This window comes from Crinia signifera, chromosome 1 (genome assembly GCF_055691185.1).
Source record: "Crinia signifera chromosome 1, ASM5569118v1, whole genome shotgun sequence".
NCBI classification, from domain to species: domain Eukaryota; kingdom Metazoa; phylum Chordata; class Amphibia; order Anura; family Myobatrachidae; genus Crinia; species Crinia signifera.
Genome location: NC_139217.1, coordinates 166,641,865 through 166,663,842, shown reverse-complemented (window position 1 = coordinate 166,663,842; position 21,978 = coordinate 166,641,865). Strand labels below are relative to the sequence as shown.

Here is a 21,978-nt window from a genome sequence, read left to right as displayed (position 1 = left end):
GTTGCGTTGTCGCCCCTATCCGCCAGATCTTGAGCCCACTGCCTGCTTGACTTCCGCCCGGACTTGTGCGCTGTCATTCATCTACGCTGGCGTTTCTGCCAAGTGACCGCAATGTACAACAGACGGACACGCTGCGGCAGACAGCCGCCCCCCAACACAGCACTGTATACCGGCTTGCTGGTGATTACAGCGGGAACATTATCCCATCACTCTGGTGCACCGGAGGATCCATTTGCTAAGATATTATGGGTGAGATCATACACTTCAGCTCCCACTATACCTGCCGGCTCTAAGCCCATTGCTACTCTGACTGTTTCATGCCTACTTCTGAATGACTTTTGCGAGTCAGCATACACGCTAACTGAGGCACTAACCACCGCTTTACAATTACAAATATTGCATTTGACATCTGTTACTAACATCTTGCTTGACAATAAAGCTGTTTTTACTGACTCAAACACAGATCATCTGCACAAGTCTCCTTTTTGGTCAGGCTCCAATGGGCTCTCCCTTGCCATTTAACCCTTACAATGCTCAATGACTAATGTTTATGATTTACAATTTATGTTATTGATTATACTTCAATTTTTGTTGTTACCCTCCTTTATCTTTAACCATTGTCATATTTTAAAATTATAAAATTATTTATATGACATAAATGTACAAAACCAGCGGGCATACAAGTCACAGCACACTGCATGATCCCCGCTGCCCGGACCTCTGTGAGCTGCTGACAAGTACCAGGGGAGGGGGGTGGGGGGGGGAGCTGGCATTACACTATTTGGTTCAGAATATTTTTTTCCCTGTTTTCCTCCTCTAAAACTAGGTGCGTCTTATGGTCAGGTGCGTCTTATAGAGCGAAAAATACGGTATGTTTCTATAAACAATGAGGTGAGAGTTTAGATCTGCATTGGTAATATGCTACAGATGGAGCCGTGCTTTTCATCCCGCCGGCGCGCCAGAGCGTTCCAGCTCAGTGTGCCATTTGCCGAGATGGGGATGCATGAGCATCTCACATGCATGTGCATCCCACTGTTTTGTGAATGGGGTGCATGAGCATCTCAAACGCACGCGTGTCCCATTCCAAGTGAACGGCGCACCGACACAGAATGCTAAGACACACCGACGGGATGAACACAACGGCTTCTTCTGTATGTTTGCTATATTCAAATTTTCCTAACAGCACTCAATCATGTCTTATATGTCATATATAAAAGTGTGGTATAGAGTATTTAACTTCCATTATCACAAAATTCCTTTTAAGCTGGCACAATATTAGGAATATTGTATCAACCTCTTTTGCCTGAGTCATCTGTAAGGAATCACAAAGTTGACAGCTATTACATAGATGCCAAAATGTGTACAGATAAATGTCAACATGTTTAGAATATTGACACCCACCACAATATCGACTTGGGAAATGTTGACACTGACAAAATGATGACATGTTTAAAATGTTAATGTTAAGCCAAACCATAACTTTAAATACTAACTCTAACCATAACATCTAACCCTAATTTTCTATTGTCAATCAATTCGAAGGTGTCAAAATGTATGACATTCAGAATTATGGGATTGACCTTTTTAACAGATTGTTTCAATAAAAAAGTATTCAATAATTGCGTTGACAACACTTTCAAATCATCTTTATATATGAGTGTTATGAATGAGGATGTGAAGTGGCAAAATATAGCTACAGTGCATATAATCCGAGGGTCTAATGTTCCATCACCAATTCCCATAGTAAGATTTTGAGATGATGTGGGGGTTTGCATAGCAATGATTAACCATGTTCCAGTGGCTACTGCTCTGTTTACTTGAGCATGTACAAGGGGTGGCACCAGTGGCATAAGTTCACCCATATAGCCCGGAGGCAAGATATAAGCTGGTGCCCCCCCTCCACCATCATAGATAAATAGCTATAGAGAGGGATAATGAGAAAGGGAGAGCAATAGAGAGAAAGAGAGGAGGAGAATGACAGAGAATCATGGAGAAAGAGAAAAACAAGTGTCAGAGAGAAAGAGAGAGAGAATGTCAGGGAGGAAGGGGGAGTCAGGGAAAGTGAGGAAATAATAATAAAGCGAGAGAGTGTCAGGGTTAGAAAGAGAGTGGGTCAGAAGAGAGGGTGCCTGCGTTTGAGAGGGAAAGAGAAGAGGGTGGTGAGATACAGTGTCATGGATAGAGAGATGGGTGAGAGCTTGGGAGGAGAGAATTTGTTAAATAAAGAGGGGTGAGAGAGGGTGTCAGGAATAGAGAGGGGGAGGGTGTCAGATGGAAAGAGTGGGGTGAGAGGGAGGGAAGATAGATGGTGTCAGTGATAGAAAGAGAGGGGTGAGAGATTGTAAGGAATAGAGAGAGGGGTGTCAGACAAAGAGGGTTAAGACAGAGACAGAGGAGGGTAAAGTAGCGAGAGGGGAGTCAGGCAGAGACAGAGAGAGAGACAGAGAGGGGGTTAAGGCAGAGAGAGGGATGAGGGGTCAGGCATATAGAGAGGGGAGTGAGGCAGAGAATGAGGGGGTGAGAGAGGGGGGTCAGTTAGGTAATGCGCATGTATAGCTCCCGGCCACCAGCAGCCCCCTGACCCTAGCGACACCGCTGGAGCCGCAGTGCCGGAATCTACATGACCTTCCATGTGTCTGCTGCCTTCCAGGCCTCATGGCCTGCACGCTGTCCCATCATGGAGCCCAGGGCTGCAGTTTTGAAGTTACACTAGATAGCCGCGAGCGTGATAAAGAGTGGTAAATGTTCACCCAATCAGCCCCTTAACTGTCATGTTAGTTTGTTTGAAAAATGATAGGTTCTGATTGGTCAAACATTTATCACTCTTGATCACACTCACGTTTATCTCATTTTAAGGCTTAATACATCGGTACTTGTGTTGTTTCAAGGCGGCAGGCTACGCTACGTTATCAGCGTAGGCTAAGCTAAGTTGTCAGCGTAACCCAACAGCTGCCTAGCATAGTCAGCGTAGTGTCTCCACAGCAGCCCTGCGTAGTCAGCGTAGTGTCCGCATCAGGCAGCGTAGTCACCTACCTGTTCCCGCAATCTGCAGCTCTGTCCTCTCACACAGCGCCGGTAACCACCAGATCCCCTGCGCTGGCGGACCCCGGCGGAGAGGCGATTATACGGGTGCCGGCGGAGAGTTGCTCCATCTGCCTGAGACGCACAAGTGTCTCAGACTCTCGTGCGTCTCAGTAATTCTTGTGGCAGGGTACGGTTCAGGGAGATGGCGTTAGGGGTTCGGTAGCACGTGCGTCTCATGCACAAAGGGGGGTGCGGGCACAAGTGCATCTCATGCATAATAAAGAACGCATTGCCAGTGCTCCATGTTACATACTGGCAAATGCCTCCTTTTCAAACCACCACTATCCACGCCAGCACATGAATGAACACATTCACACCTGTCATGTCAGGCTGGTTAAAATGGTCAATGGTTCCCGCTGACTGACTACGCTAACTGCGTAATGCTGACTGACTATGCTAACCACCTAAGCTCTGGCTAGCCGCGAACGTACTTACTACGCTGACTGCGGGAACACGATGCTGATACTGACAGGGACGCTGACTAAGATAACTACGCTGGCCACTGGAACACTACGCTGACTCTGACAGGGACACTACACTGACTACGTAACTGCTGCAATGAAACTACACAAATACCAATACATCTGCCCCACAGTCTGTTACAAGCTGATTGTCCTGTCAGTCGTGACCCTGTCCCATTCTTGGCCCGCTCGACAGCAAATTGGCAGGCGGGATTCAATGTACCGGCTGCCGAGTGCCAAAAACGGGGCGAGGTCATAGATCATCAAGATCCGGCCATGAGCTTGACAATCCACAGCCGTTCCCAGCTAAACGAGCCTGGCTGCTTTTAAAGTCGGGCTGGTTTTGCCAAGATTCCTCTTCAGTGCTGTCGGGAAATCATCTCTATCCAAGGCTTAGTACATAGACTCCCTCCTTTGTAAGGTCAACTCCAGATGTAGTCTGCAAAGACCTTCAAGCACGTGTAGGCATTGTGTTAAAAAAAATATATGTCTAAAACCGATTCCTACAATGGTCAAAAACAAGATAGGGGCCATAACATGTCCTAGCAACACACAGTCACATAGCTACAGTTCTGTCACTGGTGTGAACCTGTTTTGTGGGTTCTTTATAGACATTTTATGTTACTTACTCCAAAGTCATTTGAGTCACTGCATCCATTGAAGTGTATCCATTCTCCACAAATGTATCAGCATACCTTCCCATCTTGATAGCCTCAAGCCACTCATTTACCGATCTGTATACACCATTTCCAATTGGATTATGTTCAACCAGTAAATTTGATATCCTGTAATGCAATCCACACAAATATATAAATGTAAGAAAAGCTTCGTAAATTGCTGAAAATCTATTTAAAAACTCTTCTTTATGTAATTGGATTAAAATTGAATGTGATGTTTTTCTCCAACTACTTATTTGCTATATTTGGCTTGAAAAGTGAATGGCATAAAGTAACTGGTTATTAAGTCTATGTTTTAGAGAGAGCTTGGGCGAGCAGTCCACATCACATAAATAAAGTTTAAGTCAGCAGATATTTGTATCTCGCTAGTAACTTACAGGTAGCAGCATCATTTTTCATAATTAATGTAATTACATTTCTTGATGTGACCTTGAGTGTCAGCCAAAACCATCACTATTATCACATTACAGCTTTGCACTCATCAAGTGCTCTATTTATATTGCTGAGCAATTCTGCTGTATATGTTATGTGTTTATTTGGTTCTGAGAGATACAGTACTGTATTTTATCCTGTGGCTTGTGCATACAGTATTTGTAACTCTTCTACAAGATAAACCACATTACACGGTCATACAATACTGTAGGTCGGTCCCAAACAGTCCAACTACATACTTCTGTCATAAAATTGACAGAGAAATGTCAAAATTTGCTACAAGTTTTAGAATTCCCCACATTGAATGATCTATATCAGTGGTTCTCAACAATGCTCAAGTACCCCCAACAGTCTGGGTTTTCCAGGTCACCTGGCAGGTGCACAGGTGCACTCATTACTCACTGACACGTTTTAAAAGATCACAGATGGAGCTAATTATTTCACTTGTGATTCTGTGTGGAGACCTGGAAAGCATGAACTGTTGGGGATCGAAGTTGGGAACCACTGGTCTACGTGAACATTTTTGAGTATATTTGTTGAAATACTGTATAAAAGAAAAAATATGTCCTTAATTTGATTGCAAATACAAAATTGATAGCAAATAGGACTAATATAGCCTTTTTCACCCACTTGAGTGGTATGCCTGGAAATTTTCTGGGCTCAGCTGCGCTGCCGCAGAGGGCTGTCACGGAAAATTTCCGGGTATACCACTATGCACAGTAGTAGGTGCACGCCAGTGGTGCCTCCAGCAGAGCACCACTGGTGCACCACCTATAGCCCCCCCCCCAAGTCGCCCCCCCCCAAGTAACCCCCCCTCCTGTCGGCCCCCACCACACCCCCTCCGCTCCGGCCATCTATGCCAGAGCTCCCCGCCAATCGCCATTTACCGCAGTGATATAGGATGTTCGGGGTGGCTCAGGGGGACTTGGGAGCACTCAGGAGTTCAGGCGCCTGAGTCCTCCCAAGCCACCGCGAACATCCCCAAGCCTGCCACCTGTGGTCAATGCTGACTGTGACTGGCAGATGGCGCAGCGGTGGCAAGTAAGCTCAGGCATACAAACACCGGAGTGCAGGTGAGGAGCTTTTACTATGTCCTGTGGTGGGTTTTGCTGGGGCAGGACAAACCTGCCCTGGTAGGTTTGTCCTGCCCCAGCAAAGCCCACCACTCAAGGGGTTAATATATAAATATTGGAGTGATTTTCTGTATACAATCTGAGTGTATATATTCAAGATCTGCTTATGGTACACTAAACAATCATCCTTGACTGTGCTTACAATTTTTTATTATGTGATAAATAGTGCCAAATGTAAAAGGGTGTGAGAATCAGAAAGTGAGAGATTTGGGGAGTTTTCCCATTTTCAAAGCAACAATCATTAACATGGCAAAATCAACCTGACTTTTCAGTGTAATTGATTGCTGCTTTAAGATAATGGAAAACTCTCCCAAAACCTCTCACTGATTCATACACCCTATTAAATTTGGCCCTAAATGTGATTAAAGCTGACCATTAAAATACAATATTACATACTGTACATGGACATGTCAGTTTAAGGAATACTTTCTTATTTTTTTATATCTCCTCTCGGGGTGGTGGCGGACTGTTGTATCACCAGGTCCAACCCCCAAGATGTGGAACTGCCCGCAATTTACAGATACGTGGGAAGGTGGCATAGCTGAATGACATAATATTTGTCTTTTAGCCCTGCCTCTTCATCACATGGGTTTCATATCTTTTATCATCCTCCTGCCTGCTTCACAATGAACCGGGCAGGATAAGGGATAATCACCTACCTTTCCAAGGCTGTGGCGGACTAATCTAAAAATCAGGAGCCTCCTGCACATTTTGGGAAGTTAAGCAAGTATGGTGTAGGACCCTTGACAGGTTCTACTCTAAAATGTTTTGATCAAAATATGAACTTAAATCACTTGCTTGTATTTGCTAGATTTGCATAATATTATTGTTAGCGCCGATAGCAGAAGTCTTTCTGTTTTGGAGTATAAACAGTATGGAGTGAATACAGTTTCAGAAATAGTTTTTTAAAAAAATCCCTGTGTAATTGAAATTAAAATATATCTAATTAGACATACATAAAGACAATTGTTTACTCTAAAAAGCTCTAAAATCTGAACTTCTGTTTTCTTTGGTTGCAAATAGGTTAAATAGCTTCTGACTAAATTGACCGTAACGTATATGCCTGTGTACCCGAGAGGAAATTAGATTGCAATATATACTAGAGCAGGGACTGTTCCAATAAATAATCATTGTGTAATCGCCCAGTACTGTGTATTATGCAGGTGTGATATAAAGGATAATAATAACAAATATTTAATTTAATTAAATCTTCATTCATACAACATTCAATATATAAAAAAAAATCATGTAATGTATTTATCTAAAGCAGTTTAATAATTATAGACAAGGATTCTGAAAATAAAATGCTAGGCGTCTGCTATAATACAGTATATAGTATATTTATTTGTGTGTGTATATTACCTGTTGGATGAATTAACAAGTGTCTTCAAGTTACTCGGGTTCCGGATCAGCTTGTCCAACATACTGACAATCTCTTCAAACTTGGGCCTACTGTTTCGGTCTTTCTGCCAGCAATCCAGCATGAGCTGATAAAGAGCAGCCGGGCAATCCATGGGACTTGGCAACCGGTAACCTTCCTCAACAGCTTTAATTACCTAACAAAGACAAATAGAAGTTTTTGTAGTTATTCATATTTTATATAACACATGAATTATTCTTGCCAAGTTAGGAATTACTGTTTGATAAGCTATAGTACCATAGCAATAGCTTATTCTTTAGATACTATGTGCATATTTATTTATTATAAAAGGTTAATTATTGTTGGGGTAATTATGGATGTTAACAGCCAAAAAGAAGTTAACAAGCACATGCTTTTTATGGCAGAGTTTCTCAACAACCGTCCACGGTTTATGGATATTCATGCTTGAGCACAGGTGAATTATTTAGTACCTCTGTCAATTTGATGTAACCATCGTGATATATGAATTTTCTTAAAAAATGGACGGTGTTTGGGAAACTATGCATTAAGGATCTCAAAGGTCTTTGTAGTTTACAATATTTCATTTTTAAACAAATAAAATTAACTAAATGAGTTGTCTAGACATTATGTCATTGCATTTACATCTTCAATGCAAGTCATGTAAAACAAGTATATTTTCCAGTTACCAGATAGTCTACATTTATTGCACGGTATTAGCATATAAATTCCAAATATAATGTTCTAAAATAGCTCTTTAAAAAAGAGAGATTGGTCAATGTTAGGTGTGTAGGTAGAGACAAGAGTTAATAGTTTCAGAGTGTAATGTGCCAATTACAGTTTTGGATAAATTTCATACCTTGGAGTTGAGCGTGAACCCCAGTGAGTATAGAGCTTATATTATGGTTTAATTTTGAATAAAAGTGTTTTTGTGTATTTATTTTATGATAGAAGCTAATCCCGTGCTTATAGTTATTTTGCCAAATTTGTTAATGATATTGTTTAGTTTTTGTATGATAAGCAATGAAAGTCAAGATAATATTACCAATGAGGTAATGATATATTATTAGTAACCTTTAATTATCTAGCAAAGCATAAAGCAAAGTGCTGTTCAGAGAATGTGTGTGTACTGTACTGTATGTTTCCATACATATATAAAAACACATGAAAACATTAGTTCACCAGTACAGTATGTTTGTAGAATATGGCCAGAAAGTGTTATGTACAGGAGAAACCCATGTATGCTCGGGGAGAACACTAAATAGCTTAGAGATTACATTTCATCACATTGTAGCCCTGCCCCCAACGATACAATGGCGGTAATCTGAACATCAAATAGCAGGGGCAGGGCCACTATGATGCAAACCCCTAGAATGCTTCAAATTCATATCCAATTGCTTCCCCATCTGCTTCAAAACAGACTTTCCTGTTTACTCAAGCATTTCCTTTGGTCCCTTAAGTATTGTTTATGAAAAGTTTTCTGTACTGCATTGTTTCTGTACTGTATTACATTCATTCTATCTGTTAAGTGCCTTGAGTCCTATTGGAGAAAGAGCGCTATATAAAAAAAATAGTAATTATTATTATCTATCCCCTGTATCACCCACCTTGATGAGGACATGCCCCCTTTTGTACTAACCTGGCTGCCACTTCCCGCATGGTGCAGCTGGAAAGTCTGTAAGTATGCTCCTCCCTTGTGCCTCATTTCCCCCAAGAGGATGTGCTCTCAGGGCCTTATTTTAGTTCACTCTTTCTGACAAAATCCTTCTTAGATGGGCAAAACCATGTGCACTGCAGGTGGGGCAGATATAACTTGTGCAGATATAATTAGATTTGGGTGGGGTTTTACTTCAAAGTGAGATCTATATTGCAGTGGAAAAATAAAGCAGCCAGTATTTTCCCTTCACAGAAACAAAATAACTCACCCAAATCTAATTCTCTCTGCACTTTTTACATCTGCCCCCCTGCAGTGCACATGGTTTTGTCCATCTAAGAAGGATTTTGTCAGAAAGAGTGAACCAAAATAAGGCCCTCAGTGAGGAAGCCCATATGCCCTAACCCCTGCCAGTGACACAAATGTACTATTATATACAAGCCGAGACTGGGCTACAAAAGGAGCCTGTTTTTTTTCTGATAGGTGTTACAAGTGAAGTGATTGCTACTGTAATCACTGCACTTCATCTTTAGGATCTGGCGCACACTTCTGCACATGCATTGTCTATTAACAACGCATGTGCGTGTGGCCATTGCTAACAAGTGATCATTCTGGTATGTGTTGTATAAAGTACTCCATAGGCTACAATTTCTATTGCCAACTGAAGATGGCATAAACTACATGTTGCTAAGCAACAGAATGCTTTGCATTTGGCAGTAAAGCAAACCCCATAGAAACCTACTTTTGTGAGTGATAATCAGAGATATCTGCCTCAGGCCACCGTAGATACATTCTGGGTATACTTTATATATGGGGCTACTCCCCAAAAACTGAATATTCATTGATAAATCGACCCCTTTATCAGATGCAACATTTAGCAATGGTTAAAAATGTATTCATTCTATGCATAATATCCATCATAGAGTGGTTTAGTAAGGGTGGGATTATTTCTACAATGCAGAACATAGCAATGCTCGTAGCAATCGATAAAACAGCAACATTTCATATTGTACAGTTGCCAAACATCATGAATAGCTGCAGTATTTTACTCCACTCCATGGAGAATGTCAGGAAAAAATAAAGCATTATCACTGTGGTTCCTGGGAATTCCGCTGTGCATAAACTATTTTCTCCATTGATTCAGAAATGTGCTTGCAATCAGTTTCAGCATATGATTACGTGATCAGTTTCCATTTCTAGATAATTACACTTACAAACATCATTTTTAATTACGGTGTGACTTTTTGTTCTGAGATCGCTCAGCATGTGATAAAGTATCCTGACTTATGTTCTGTGATATGACCTGTAATAATATAGCTTTCTGAGATGGTCTGTCCCCAGCCACTCATGTTCTACAATTTTAGTGTCCAGGCTATACAATACATGGCCATGTGCTTGTGCTTGCTTCATTTAAAACACATGCACATTCACATCTTCCAATGTTTTATGTAGCATTGTTCTCATTGCTTGCACAGTTCATTAATACTAAATACTATGAGCTTAGTTTGAGTTGACTATAAAAGATGTTCTACTTAGCTTAGGTCCAGATGTGTCAGTACAAGAGTTTCCTCATCTATACAGTATTTTGACTTACATGCATCAAAAGATATAAGTAACCCTACATACAGTATAATGATCACATCAGTACCTTAACTAGACATTTTGTTGTCCTGTGCTAGAACGGGAACAGGCGCCCACCCCCATATTTAAAACAGGAACAGTGCATGCAGAAGGCACGCCAAAATGTAGAGGCATGGCTTCATGGGGAAGGAGAGTGGTCACATAATAATACCAATAATGTCCACAGGACTAGCACCCCTTCTGCACACATTGCCCACAAGTATCATCCCCTTTCCCCAGTATCAACCCTGTACCCCTTCCCCCATTTTCATATACTATTTATTTGGGCTGCCAGAGCCCACTGCAGTCTGCTGAGCTGAGCGCCTATTCTAGGATACAGAGGGGAGCACCGATCAGTATCAGTAGACTTGGCGCTCTGCTCAGTGGACGGCGCTGTGACTGACTTGGCATCCGCCGGTACAGCTGGGGAGCACAGTGCAGCATGGAGAGGACACACTGTCACTGTTTTTGGCCAGGAGAGTAAGGGACAAACTGTGTGCCGGCGTATGTGCCCACAGCGCAGCTGCACTGTGAGCAAGGCAACACTGGGACACACCAAGTTACAGCCCTGGATCGGATGCAGTAAGTTTTGGACTGGCCCACAGGGACAAGCCCCGGAGGGTCAAACTGGGTGCCCACCTCCAATTATAGGGATCAGGTTCCAGAATGTGCACATGAATTACGCATTATATATATGTTACATTATACTGCATAGAACTATGGTTGCATTGCTGTTATAAATATGGTACATTATCATGCATGCACTAGCAGTATATTTATTATACTATTTACTCTCTAATGGTTAGCCAAACTTCTGTGGCGACTGGCCACACACCTTCTGGAGACTGGCCACACCCCTAATTCCCCAGTGGGCCCTTCATGCCTCTGTCCGACACTGGATGCAGGGGAGTATTAAGAGAGGAGGGAGCTTGTGTACAGTCTCCATCTGAGCCCCCCTATCTAAAACTAGCTGAAGTATCCTAAACTCTAATAGACTCTAGCGCGATGCTAGAGGCTACTGCGTATGTGTGGACAGAGGGACTTTGGACAGGTAAGTACTGAAAATAAGGGTGCAGCGTGTGTGTTTTGGGCCTCCCTAGATTTAAGGGACCTGTGTACACTGCACACACTGTGTGCCATTGATCAATTGCAAAGGTGCATCAACCATCAGCAACTACAAAACTTGAATACAGTTTGTATAGGTGCAAACATGGGTGAAGCTAAGCTTTTTTTTCAGGGCATCTCGCCATAGTAGGTGTTTGCACAGTACACATAAGGACTACCCAGTAATTCAATTAAACCCAAATGTGAAAATGTAAAGGATTTCCTTAAGGAGGTACTTACATCCTGGTTTGTCATCTCCCAGTAGGGTCTCTCGCCATATGACATGACTTCCCACATTACAATTCCATAGCTCCAAACATCACTTGCAGAGGTGAACTTGCGGAAAGCGATGGCTTCAGGGGCCGTCCATCGGATTGGTATTTTTCCTCCCTGTGAACATTATATCATGTAGTTAAGTGCTAATGTGAATGCCCTTTTCAGTTCTGGAAGTGATAAATGAGATGAAGCAAATAAAAAAGAAACAAGCCTCACAACCATGAACACACACATCACTGAAGCTCAGACAGCGTAATACAGAAAATAAAATGTTCACTTCGAAAAACTGGTAATGATTTGGTCTCCGGAGAAAAATAAAAGTCATGAGTCACATGATGCATTTCAAAATAATGAATTGAACTCCATTTACAGATAATTCAAGAGTAGTGCTGTAATCTTCCTTCTTGAACAGTTATTACAGTCCTGGATGAAAGCAATAAACAGTACAAGAGTACAAAAAAGAGGAAAGCTATGGTTCTGAATGTCAAGTGCAGTACACGTACTAGATGCGGAAATCAAATCTGAGCTGCGGCGTTCTGGTGCTGGCTACAAATACACAATGTGTTGAACTTACAGCTCAAATTTAAACTTAATAATAAAATACCCCGGGCCTGGTGTACAGATGTAGCAGGGTTAGCTGCATTTCCTTTGTTATGCGGAAAGCAATAAAACCGTACAGTGAGAACTGTGACCACAAATGGGAATTGCTAGAACACCACAGCTCATATTATTATCATAGGGTTTACCATTTGTACTGGAATAAAAAGCAGTTGGAAGTGCTATGAAACCTTGTCCTTTGAACTCTATTGCTCTGCACAGTTTTATGCAGAACAGCGATGCAAACAAAAATATGTTTTATCTACTAATTGTGTATTTGTGCTGCATTGTCTGTATAGTTTATTAAGCATATTTAGCAATATATACTGTATTATGGCGAACTGGCGTTATTATGGGATACCCTACAGCAGGCATGTCCAAACTATGGCCCTCCAGCTGTTGTGAAACTACGCATCCCAGCATGCCTTGCCATAGTTTTAGCATTCCCTAATAGTAAAACTGTGGCAAAGCATGATGGGACTTGTAGTTTCACAACAGCTAGAGGGCCATAGTTTGTACATGCCTGCCCTATACCAACTACTCTACAGTACACTGCAGTTTTATCTCAACTCTGTAATTTCTAAACTGAGGTGTCTTGGGCAGGGGAGCAGCTTGCCATATACTGTTGTTTTTTTAATTTTTATAATATTGCCATTCAATATGCAAAATACGTATTTTCCCCTAGGTAATTATGATGTGGCTTATGGTGTATTCATTGTAGTGTTGTATAGGCTCTTGTTATAGCAGTGGTTATTTTCCAATTTAACATTTGTGGGGTGTCACTAAAATGCTGGCTCCTGCTCAGTGACATGGTAGAAAAGAGGTGAAATGTAAAGATACATGGATGGCCTATAGATAGTCACTGGCTTACCCTTGTTGTATATGCGGCTTCAGGATCGTCTTCAAGGACTCTGGACAGACCAAAGTCGGACACCTTGCACACCAAGTTGCTGTTTATGAGTATGTTTCTAGCCGCCAGGTCTCTGTGCACATAGCCCATGTCCGACAGGTACTTCATTCCAGATGCAATGCCCCTCAGCATACCCACTAGCTGAATCACAGTGAACTGACCATCATTTTTCTGTGGGAGGAAGTTTCACAAAGAACTTACATAAAGCAAATTATTTATGCAACTGCTACACAAGTAGTATGTGTTACCCCGACAAAAGCATTCCATTCTTACACTACAAAAAAAATAGATTGTTAGTAAAGCATTTGTATTTGTTTAGGATCTGTTAAGAACAGGATCAGTGATTATATGTATATCAGGAGGTATGGGATCACTATCAGTGTGTGTAAGGTAGGAGCTGTATTAACAGTGTATATATGAGAATGGGGCATGCGAGCGTCTCGCGCACGCATGCCCCATTCTGGTGGACAGTGAGGATGCTGCATGGCGTGCCAGGAGACGCACACTTATGTGAGCGGCTCCATCTGTACATACCTATTGTAAAGCACAACGGAATTTGCTGCACTATATAACAAACTGTAAAATAAAATAAAAAAACTGCAGTATCCATCTGGGTTTGAAGGCTAGGAGGTGATACAGAAGGAACACTGTCAGTATGTTTATGCATGCCAGAAAGCTGTGGTAACACCATCACGGTATGTATACATAACCAGACATGGTAGGAACGCTATCAGAGTATTTCACAGGGAATTAGTCTGTGTAAACATTATCGGCTTCTATGCATATGGTGTTACGGTTATAGTAACACTATAAGTGTGGGAACAACGGGTAGTAGTTTGTGTGATAAGATAGCTTGTGAGCACAGGGCTAACTCATTTGAGAGCCTACTGTAGCAAATGTCTGAAGAAATACAATATTTGTCGGAAATACTGGGATAACCTCTTAGGGCACTGTCATATTAAATCACTTGCATGCTGAGCTTTTCTGGTCTAATAGAAAAATGATTGGTAGATATGGTAATTGTCAATACACGTTCAAATCTCAGTTTCCCTCTAGACCTAAAGTTAGGAGTAATTCTAAACAAAACATTTTCATTTGTGAAAACTCATTGAGGTTTTGTGCAAAGGTTAAACTGGGACAGTGTTGAGTGTAATAAATCTCACACAAGCACCGCTTGGCAGCCATCTTTTGGAAGAGTGCCTCAGATAATGTGTGTGTGTATGAAAGATCTACACGGCAATCAAAGGTCACAAAACTGCCTTGGCAATGAAGTAAGCTGTAATTTTAAAGTAACATTAGTGTAAAGTTCTTTCTGTAAAATCTACTGAAAATGTGCTGTGTTTTCAAAACTTTAGCAAAGGACTTTTATTTCCCAATATGCTGAGTTTTTTGACTGCTGAGTTCCATATTGCGCAAATCATTTATATCTATGAATGCCTTGTCACAGGATACCACATTACTGATCTGTTACAGCTACTCCGATATAAGTGGCAAATGATTTAGAGACTGTCTAAATAAATAAATAAATATGCATTTGCTACATTGCTTTCAAAAATAAAATGGTGAAGAAGTTCAGAAACTGTAGCCCTGGTATTGGTGGTTGATAAATGTGCAGAACTGTTTTATGTCACACAAGATTTATTATCTCCAAATACAATGTAACATAATTATTCAATGTAAATAGTTACCTTTAGGAAAGTGTCCAGAGAGCCATTTTCCATGTATTCTGTTACAATCATTACTGGTTTGCCTGTAGCAAAAAAACAAAAACAAAAAAAACCCATTGCATTTAGTACTGAATGTAATGTGTGAAAAAAGTTCTGCAATATGAAAAGTAATGTGGGGTAATACCTGAGGTGACCTCTATTATAAGGTGATAATAAAGTAAAGTGAAGTCAAATTCGGATATAGACCTCATGGGGCCCTAGGCAAGATGCCGGTTTCGGGCCCCCTCCCTCCAACAATGCATAGCACCATATATTTGCTGCTGATTGCAGCCAGCATCAACACCTTGTACTCTGGTGTGTGCACAGTCTACCAATAAAAGCTCAGCTGCGTGAACATTGGTGAACTTGGTGATGCTGCATGCGAGGTGGCCGATGGCAGGGGGGGCCGAGCGTCGTTAATGATTGCCCTATATATATATATATATATATATATATATATATATATATATATATATATATATATGCATATTACTGTGTTCCCTTCTACATTTCCCTCATCTGTGTGCAGCACTATGAAAGTAATTGTTCAGCACATTAGCTCTGGATCAGGAAGCATGAAATTAAAGACACAAATAACATGGCAAATTAGACGTCACATTAGAAGCCAAGTGGCTTGCTTTAACAAGATCACACAGCAAATAACACAGTAAAAATGGAATATAATTTCAACTTACAACATGGAAAGAATTTGAAACAATATGTAAAACATTCCTGGCATTGAAATGAAAATCATGTTTTAAATAGTCTCTTATCTTGCAAAGAATTATTGAAGGCATACTGTGCAATAAGGTAATAATGCTAATGTTTTTCTGTAAATATTCATATCGTGTTCTGTGTTAAAGATCACTTGCTATAATTAAAATATTATTGTATTATTTTATCTTTCTGTCAATATATAGCGGTGATATTTACACACGTAGTTTATTTGAAATTTAGATAAAAATGTTATCGCTTTGGTGTGTTGTTTTGTTTCATAATTACCATGTAAAACATTTCATACTGCAATTCAGAGTGGATTATAGCATAGAAAGTTGCTATTATGTCTTGTGTACATGTGGCTTTCATGCCTATCATAACTATCCTTGGTACTTGTGTACTATCACGGCGCCCATCGCATCGCAGACCATAAGGCATGCGATGGTATGCGATGCGATGCTATGTTCCGCGATGTCCCCCGATGTCATTCAATGTTAAAATTGTATGGCATTGTATATGGCATACAATGCCATACAATGCGATTATAAATTGTATAAGCACCCTAATGGGGGCTTACAATGTTAAATGCACCCCCACGCCACCCCCACTATGAACGTGAACCCGAAGCGTGGCGAGTGGTGGCGGTACGCATCCTCCGACCTTTTCATACCCCCACTATCCACGTCGGCGTGGAGTCGATTTTATATAGTGTGGCGAGCGCAGCAAACCACCGAGCCCGAAGCGTGGTGAGCGCCGCGAGCCCCGTGAGGGAGCGCGGAATACATGTAAAGTAATACGCGTCCCCTCGCGGGGCACGCTGCGCTCGCCACACTTTGGGCTCGGTGGCTCGCTGCGCTTGCCACAATATATAAAATCAACTCCCCGCCAACGTGGATAGTGGGGGTATGAAAAGGACGCGTATCGCTGCGCTCGCCACAAGGACAAGCTGGCCATGCCCCCAAACATGATGTTTCATCCGCACCCCTGGCCCCGGCCCCCCCATCCCACTGCCACACTGAACTGGCTGCCCTGTCCCAGAGAGGACAGCTATAAAGTAGACAACCCTGCTTATAGTACAAGTACAGTATTTGGTACATCCATTATCTTGTTCACACGCCATGTTCCACAATTATTTTATAGTTATAACAGAGCTTTATAAGTTGTAGCTAATGTTTTTCATTTGTGAAGTTATTTCTTTATTACTGTAATCAGCAATACTTACTTTTTGTGACAACACCCTCTAAATGGATGATGTTTGGATGGTCAAATTGTCCCATTATGCTTGCTTCACCCAAGAAATCTCTCCTCTGCTTATCAGTATATCCAACTTTAAGAGTCTTGATAGCAACAGAAAACTCTCTTTTTCCAGGTAGTTTAATCCGACCACTGCAAACCTCCCCGAATTCACCTGCACAGGTAAAAAAATATTAAGTTGTTCAAGCCATGAATTGCACATATAAACGTCATAATACCCATGGTTGGTGCAAACTTGCATCTCAGAGCCAAATAGACACCTAATAGGACTTATTTATACATACTGTACTGTATACAGTGGCGGCTTCTACCTATGGGCTGCAGTACTGCAGCCAACCATGTTCCTGTAGGCTTTTAAAATATGGCCGCGGCTACAGGAACATGGCCGCCGGCCTCCAGGGCTATGTGGAAGAGAGCCTGGCAGCTTGTTCCCTCTGCTGCCTGGCGGTGACAGACGCTGGGTGTGGACTGGACGTCATGACGATGACGCCATACGCCCATGCGTCTGGAAGGAAGTAGGACTAGGATCAGCTGGCAGGCAGGCGGAGGAGTGGACAGGGAGTCGGGGACTGTGGCCGCAGGAAGCATCAAGCAGCAAACAGAAGCTGGGAGCCGCAGCAGCATGTAAGAATCAAACACACACACAAAAAAAAAATTCTGCTGTTTCCTGAGGTGTCCTCCTTTTAATGTGTTCAGGGGGAGCAGGCTGTTGTGTCCTCCTGTTATTATGCAGGGGGAGGCAGCCTGTGGTGTCATGGCATTATTATTAATAATAATGCCATGACACCACAGGCCGCTCTCCCTGTATAATAAAATTTATGTCACGACACCACAGGCTGCTGCCCCTGTATAAAATAATGCCATGACACCACAGGCTGCTCCCCCTGTATATGTATAATAATAAATGCCATGACACCACAGGCTGCTCCCCCTGTATAATAAATTATTATACAGGGGGAGCAGCCTGTGGTGTCATTGCATTATTATTATACAGGGAAAGCAGCCTGTGGTGTCATGGCATTCATTTTATTATACAGGGAGAGCAGCCTGTGGTGTCATGGCATTATTATTATACAGGGGGAGCAGCCTGTGGTGTCCTGTTATTATTATAAAACAGGGGGAGTAGCCTGTGGTGTCCTGATATTATACAGGGGAGCAGCCTTAATACATATTTTTTAAACTAAAAACCTTGATTTAACGATACGCTGTTACTTATGGACCGGTGCTCTGGACTTGACCCCCAGGCTAAAAGTTGCCAGCCAGTCTCTGCACAGAAGTCCCATTGGGAGGTGATCCCTCTCTCTGGGGCTACCTCTTTGGCTTCTATGGGTTACAGTGCAGCTTATAGAACCTGTGGTACGCTCATGTGCAGTACTGAGGCAGATACTGTGCATGCGCCTGTCCTGGTGCCTGTAACCTGCACTGTACAGGCACCGTGATTTGGCTTCTTTGGGCTGCAGCCAAAGCAACCCATAGAAGCTGGGGGTATGCACATGCACTGGACCCGGGGCCTGTCACCTGCATTGTACAGGCACCAGGACCGCTGAAGGGAGCCGCAGCAGGGATGTCGGCATCTCGGACAGCGGCAACCCCCTTCTACAATGAGATGCTGTAGGAGCCACCACTACATATATGCATCTAATGTGAAAGAAAGGCAACTTGGGAGGAAAAGAGGACTATACATAATTGTTCATGAATAATAAAGTAGGGTACTTGTGTATTTTGGCGGCGCCCATCGCATACCATAACGCATGCGATGGTATGCGATGCGACGCGATTTCGTGCCATAGTGTGCGATGGCATACAATTTTCAAATTACATGCCATTGTACATGGCATACAATGCCATACGATGGGATGCGATTAAACATTGTATAAGCACCCTAATGGGTGCTTATACAATGTTAAGCACCCTAATGGGTGCTTACAATGTTAAATGCACCCCCACGCCACCCCCCCACTATAAACGTGAACCCGAAGCGTGGCGAGCACGCGAGGGGCGGCGGTACGCGTCCTACAACCTTTTCATACCCCCACTATCCACGTCGGCGTGGAGTTGAGAATAGAAAGTGTGGCAAGCGCAGCGAGCCCCCGAGCCCGAAGCGTGGCAAGCGCAGCGAGCCCCGCGAGGGGACGCGGATACCTTCACAGGTATCCGCGTCCCCTGGCGGGCTTCACAGGTGTCCGCATCGCTCGCCACGCGAGGGGTTAACGTTTATAGTGGGGGGGTGGCGTGGGGGTGCATTTAACATTGTAAGCACCCTTTAGGGTGCTTATACGATTTTTCATCGCATAGGTGGTCAAAATCGCGTCGCATCGCATGCCATCGGGTACATGGCATGCGATGCGATGCGTTCATCGCACGATGCTGAAATCGGGCGCCGCCAAAATACACAAGTACCTAAAGTAGTTATAGCCTAGAGAAATATTGCCCCTCTTATAGTTAAAAGCTTATAAGAAGTGAATGTAGTAGAAGAATAACCAATCAGTATACGTAATCACAGAGGATGTACAGAAAGCTTCTGATTTTAAGGAAATGTTTTCCACCTTAAGTGGTAATTACAGCTTTAAAACATTTGTCATGGCTGTTTAATAAATAAATGGTGGAATGTCAAGATTTGTATATAGCTCATGGTATTTATTGCTGGCCGTTCGGTCAGGGATAGTAATCATTATTGTTTTTTATTTCCAGGGAAATTTATTGTTATTGCTATGTATTACCAGGAAACAAAGCAGTCTTACCACAATGCTCCCATTTCAAAACAGCACATTTAAAATACAAGTCAATATGGTTGTTGTAGTTGAAAAAAATGTGGCTAGCAAAAGCAACGTTATTTATATTAAAATCTCCTGCAAATCTTAAATACATTACAAATTTCATAAATTGTGGAAGTATTTTTTTTTTTCTACAACCATATTACTATAATATTTACAGTATGTACAGATCCATCTTGATCTTTCCAAATGAACCATATGTGAGTTCTTACAAAGATGTAAAGTTTTACAACACACAGCTCAACCTCTTTGATTTTCAAAGGTTACATCTCTCAGGTAATAAAATGTTTCATATGCTGTCTAGTAATGTGTAACAGAACCGTGGATGTGAATACAGCTACAGTACAGATTAAATTATAGTCCACATACCAATAATTTACAGTATCTGACCTCCCAATAACTCTTTTTTCCTGCACAGAACAGTACAGAGTCCAAAATTTTTGTTTCAGCGTGATTATGAATCAATGGGTAAATGGCCAGTAAAATGATATACAGAAAAAGCAAACAAACACTAAGTTACAGTAAATATAGGCATACTGTATAATTGTTAAAATAATTCTAGATCATTAAATACATACAGTACTGTATATTTTCAGCTTGAACACTCATTTGGATACATGATCATGGAAATATACATAATGCAATCTCACAAAAGCAAGCGAGTCACTATGTTTAAGATCTAATAAACACAATGTTACATTATAAAAATTGCTACCTAATGTGTTCCTTGAGGAATATAATATTCAGCCTTGGACAAAATAATTATTGGTGGTAAAGAAACCTCTTTGGCTAAGGCATTAGTGAAAAACAGATGTAGAACGGTTCAATGCTCCCAGTTTTCTACTAAAGTTTAAAAACACAGGAAAAAAACCCTGCTATGCTAACATACAGCGCACTGGAAATAAAGGGAATTTCTTTAATAATATCTATGAAATTATAGAAGTACACATGGAATTTTGCATAAATTTCTATTTTTATTTTATACGACCGCACAAAACAGGAGAGAGCACTAGAAATGTACAGTAAAATCTAATTTCCAACTGCTGTAACATAGGCAGTATTTGATTTCAAGCCGTTTGCAACATACATGCACTGTAATACAGTGAATGGTAAAACAGGGGCAGATGTATGAAGCAGTAATAATGGAGAAGTAAACCAGAGGAGAAGTGGCCTATGGCAAACAATCAGTACGGAAGTAACAGCTATCATTTGCATAATATAAAATTATACAGAGCAGCTGATTGGTTGCCATGGGCCACCTCTCATCTGGCTCACTTCTCCTCCCTTATCACTACTTCATACTGTACATCTACCCCATAGTCAGATTGTTTTGTACCTTTCATTGCACTGGCTTATTAAGGCTGCTTAACTATGGGTTCAAATTTGATCATTTAACAAATATTCTCAAAGCCTAATGAATTCACATTCATTACAACAAGTAACTTTGTATCTGGAACAAACCATGTTACAGGGTAAATACTGGCTGCTTTTGCGTGTACTGTAGCCCACAAATTATAGACAGCTTTATTTTTACACTGCAATTTAGATTTCAGTTTGGATGCACTTAACTGAACTTAAATTCCAATAATTCCTACAGACAGAAGTGTAACTAGATATTTGTGGGTAAAATAGGCAGTGGCGGCACATACCTTCTTAAGGGAGGGGGGCCGCCTCTGGCTGCAGCCGGCGCGGGGGTACTGTGATGCAGGCATCCCCCTGCCGCTGCATAGACCTGCTCTCCTCCCAGTCCCCGATGCCTGTACTATGATGACAGGAGCTGTGACTGGCACATTCGCAGTACAAACATCGGTACTGCGCATGCGGCCAGCTTCTATGGGCTGCTTCGGCAACAGCCCATAGAAGGAATCTTGGTCCCGGTGCCTGTACAATACAAAGGACAGGCACCGGGACAAGCGTGCGAGCAGTACCGATATCAGTGGCAAACGCAGGATTTTCAGAAGGGGGTTTCCAGAGGGGTGGAGCAAAGCACGGAGATGGACACTTAGGTGACCCAGTATATGCCGGGCCAGTTACAGTATTATAGATAGACCAAATGTATATAAACAATAATAATAATAAAAAAAAAATATATATATATATATACATACATACATATACAGGGGCATCAACAGCAGTGTAGACCCCTGGGCATAGCAATGTATTGAGGCCCCTACTGATCCTCTAGCGGTAGGGGAAGCTTT

General features: G+C 41.9%; 1 protein-coding gene across 3 annotated transcripts in view; it reads right to left on the bottom strand.

Annotated features, from left to right (window-relative positions):
* The window catches only part of EPHA5 (EPH receptor A5), a 311,396-nt gene that overhangs the window by 8,395 nt on the left and 281,023 nt on the right, over positions 1-21,978 (bottom strand). For all 3 annotated transcript variants that reach the window (XM_083176358.1, XM_083176366.1, XM_083176350.1), the window contains exons 11-16: positions 16,972-17,157; positions 15,015-15,076; positions 13,288-13,497; positions 11,784-11,933; positions 7,150-7,343; positions 4,175-4,330 (exon numbers count right to left, since the gene is read on the bottom strand). In XM_083176358.1, the coding sequence (XP_083032484.1) occupies positions 4,175-4,330; positions 7,150-7,343; positions 11,784-11,933; positions 13,288-13,497; positions 15,015-15,076; positions 16,972-17,157 (958 nt within the window). The remainder of the gene's footprint in view (positions 1-4,174; positions 4,331-7,149; positions 7,344-11,783; positions 11,934-13,287; positions 13,498-15,014; positions 15,077-16,971; positions 17,158-21,978) is intronic.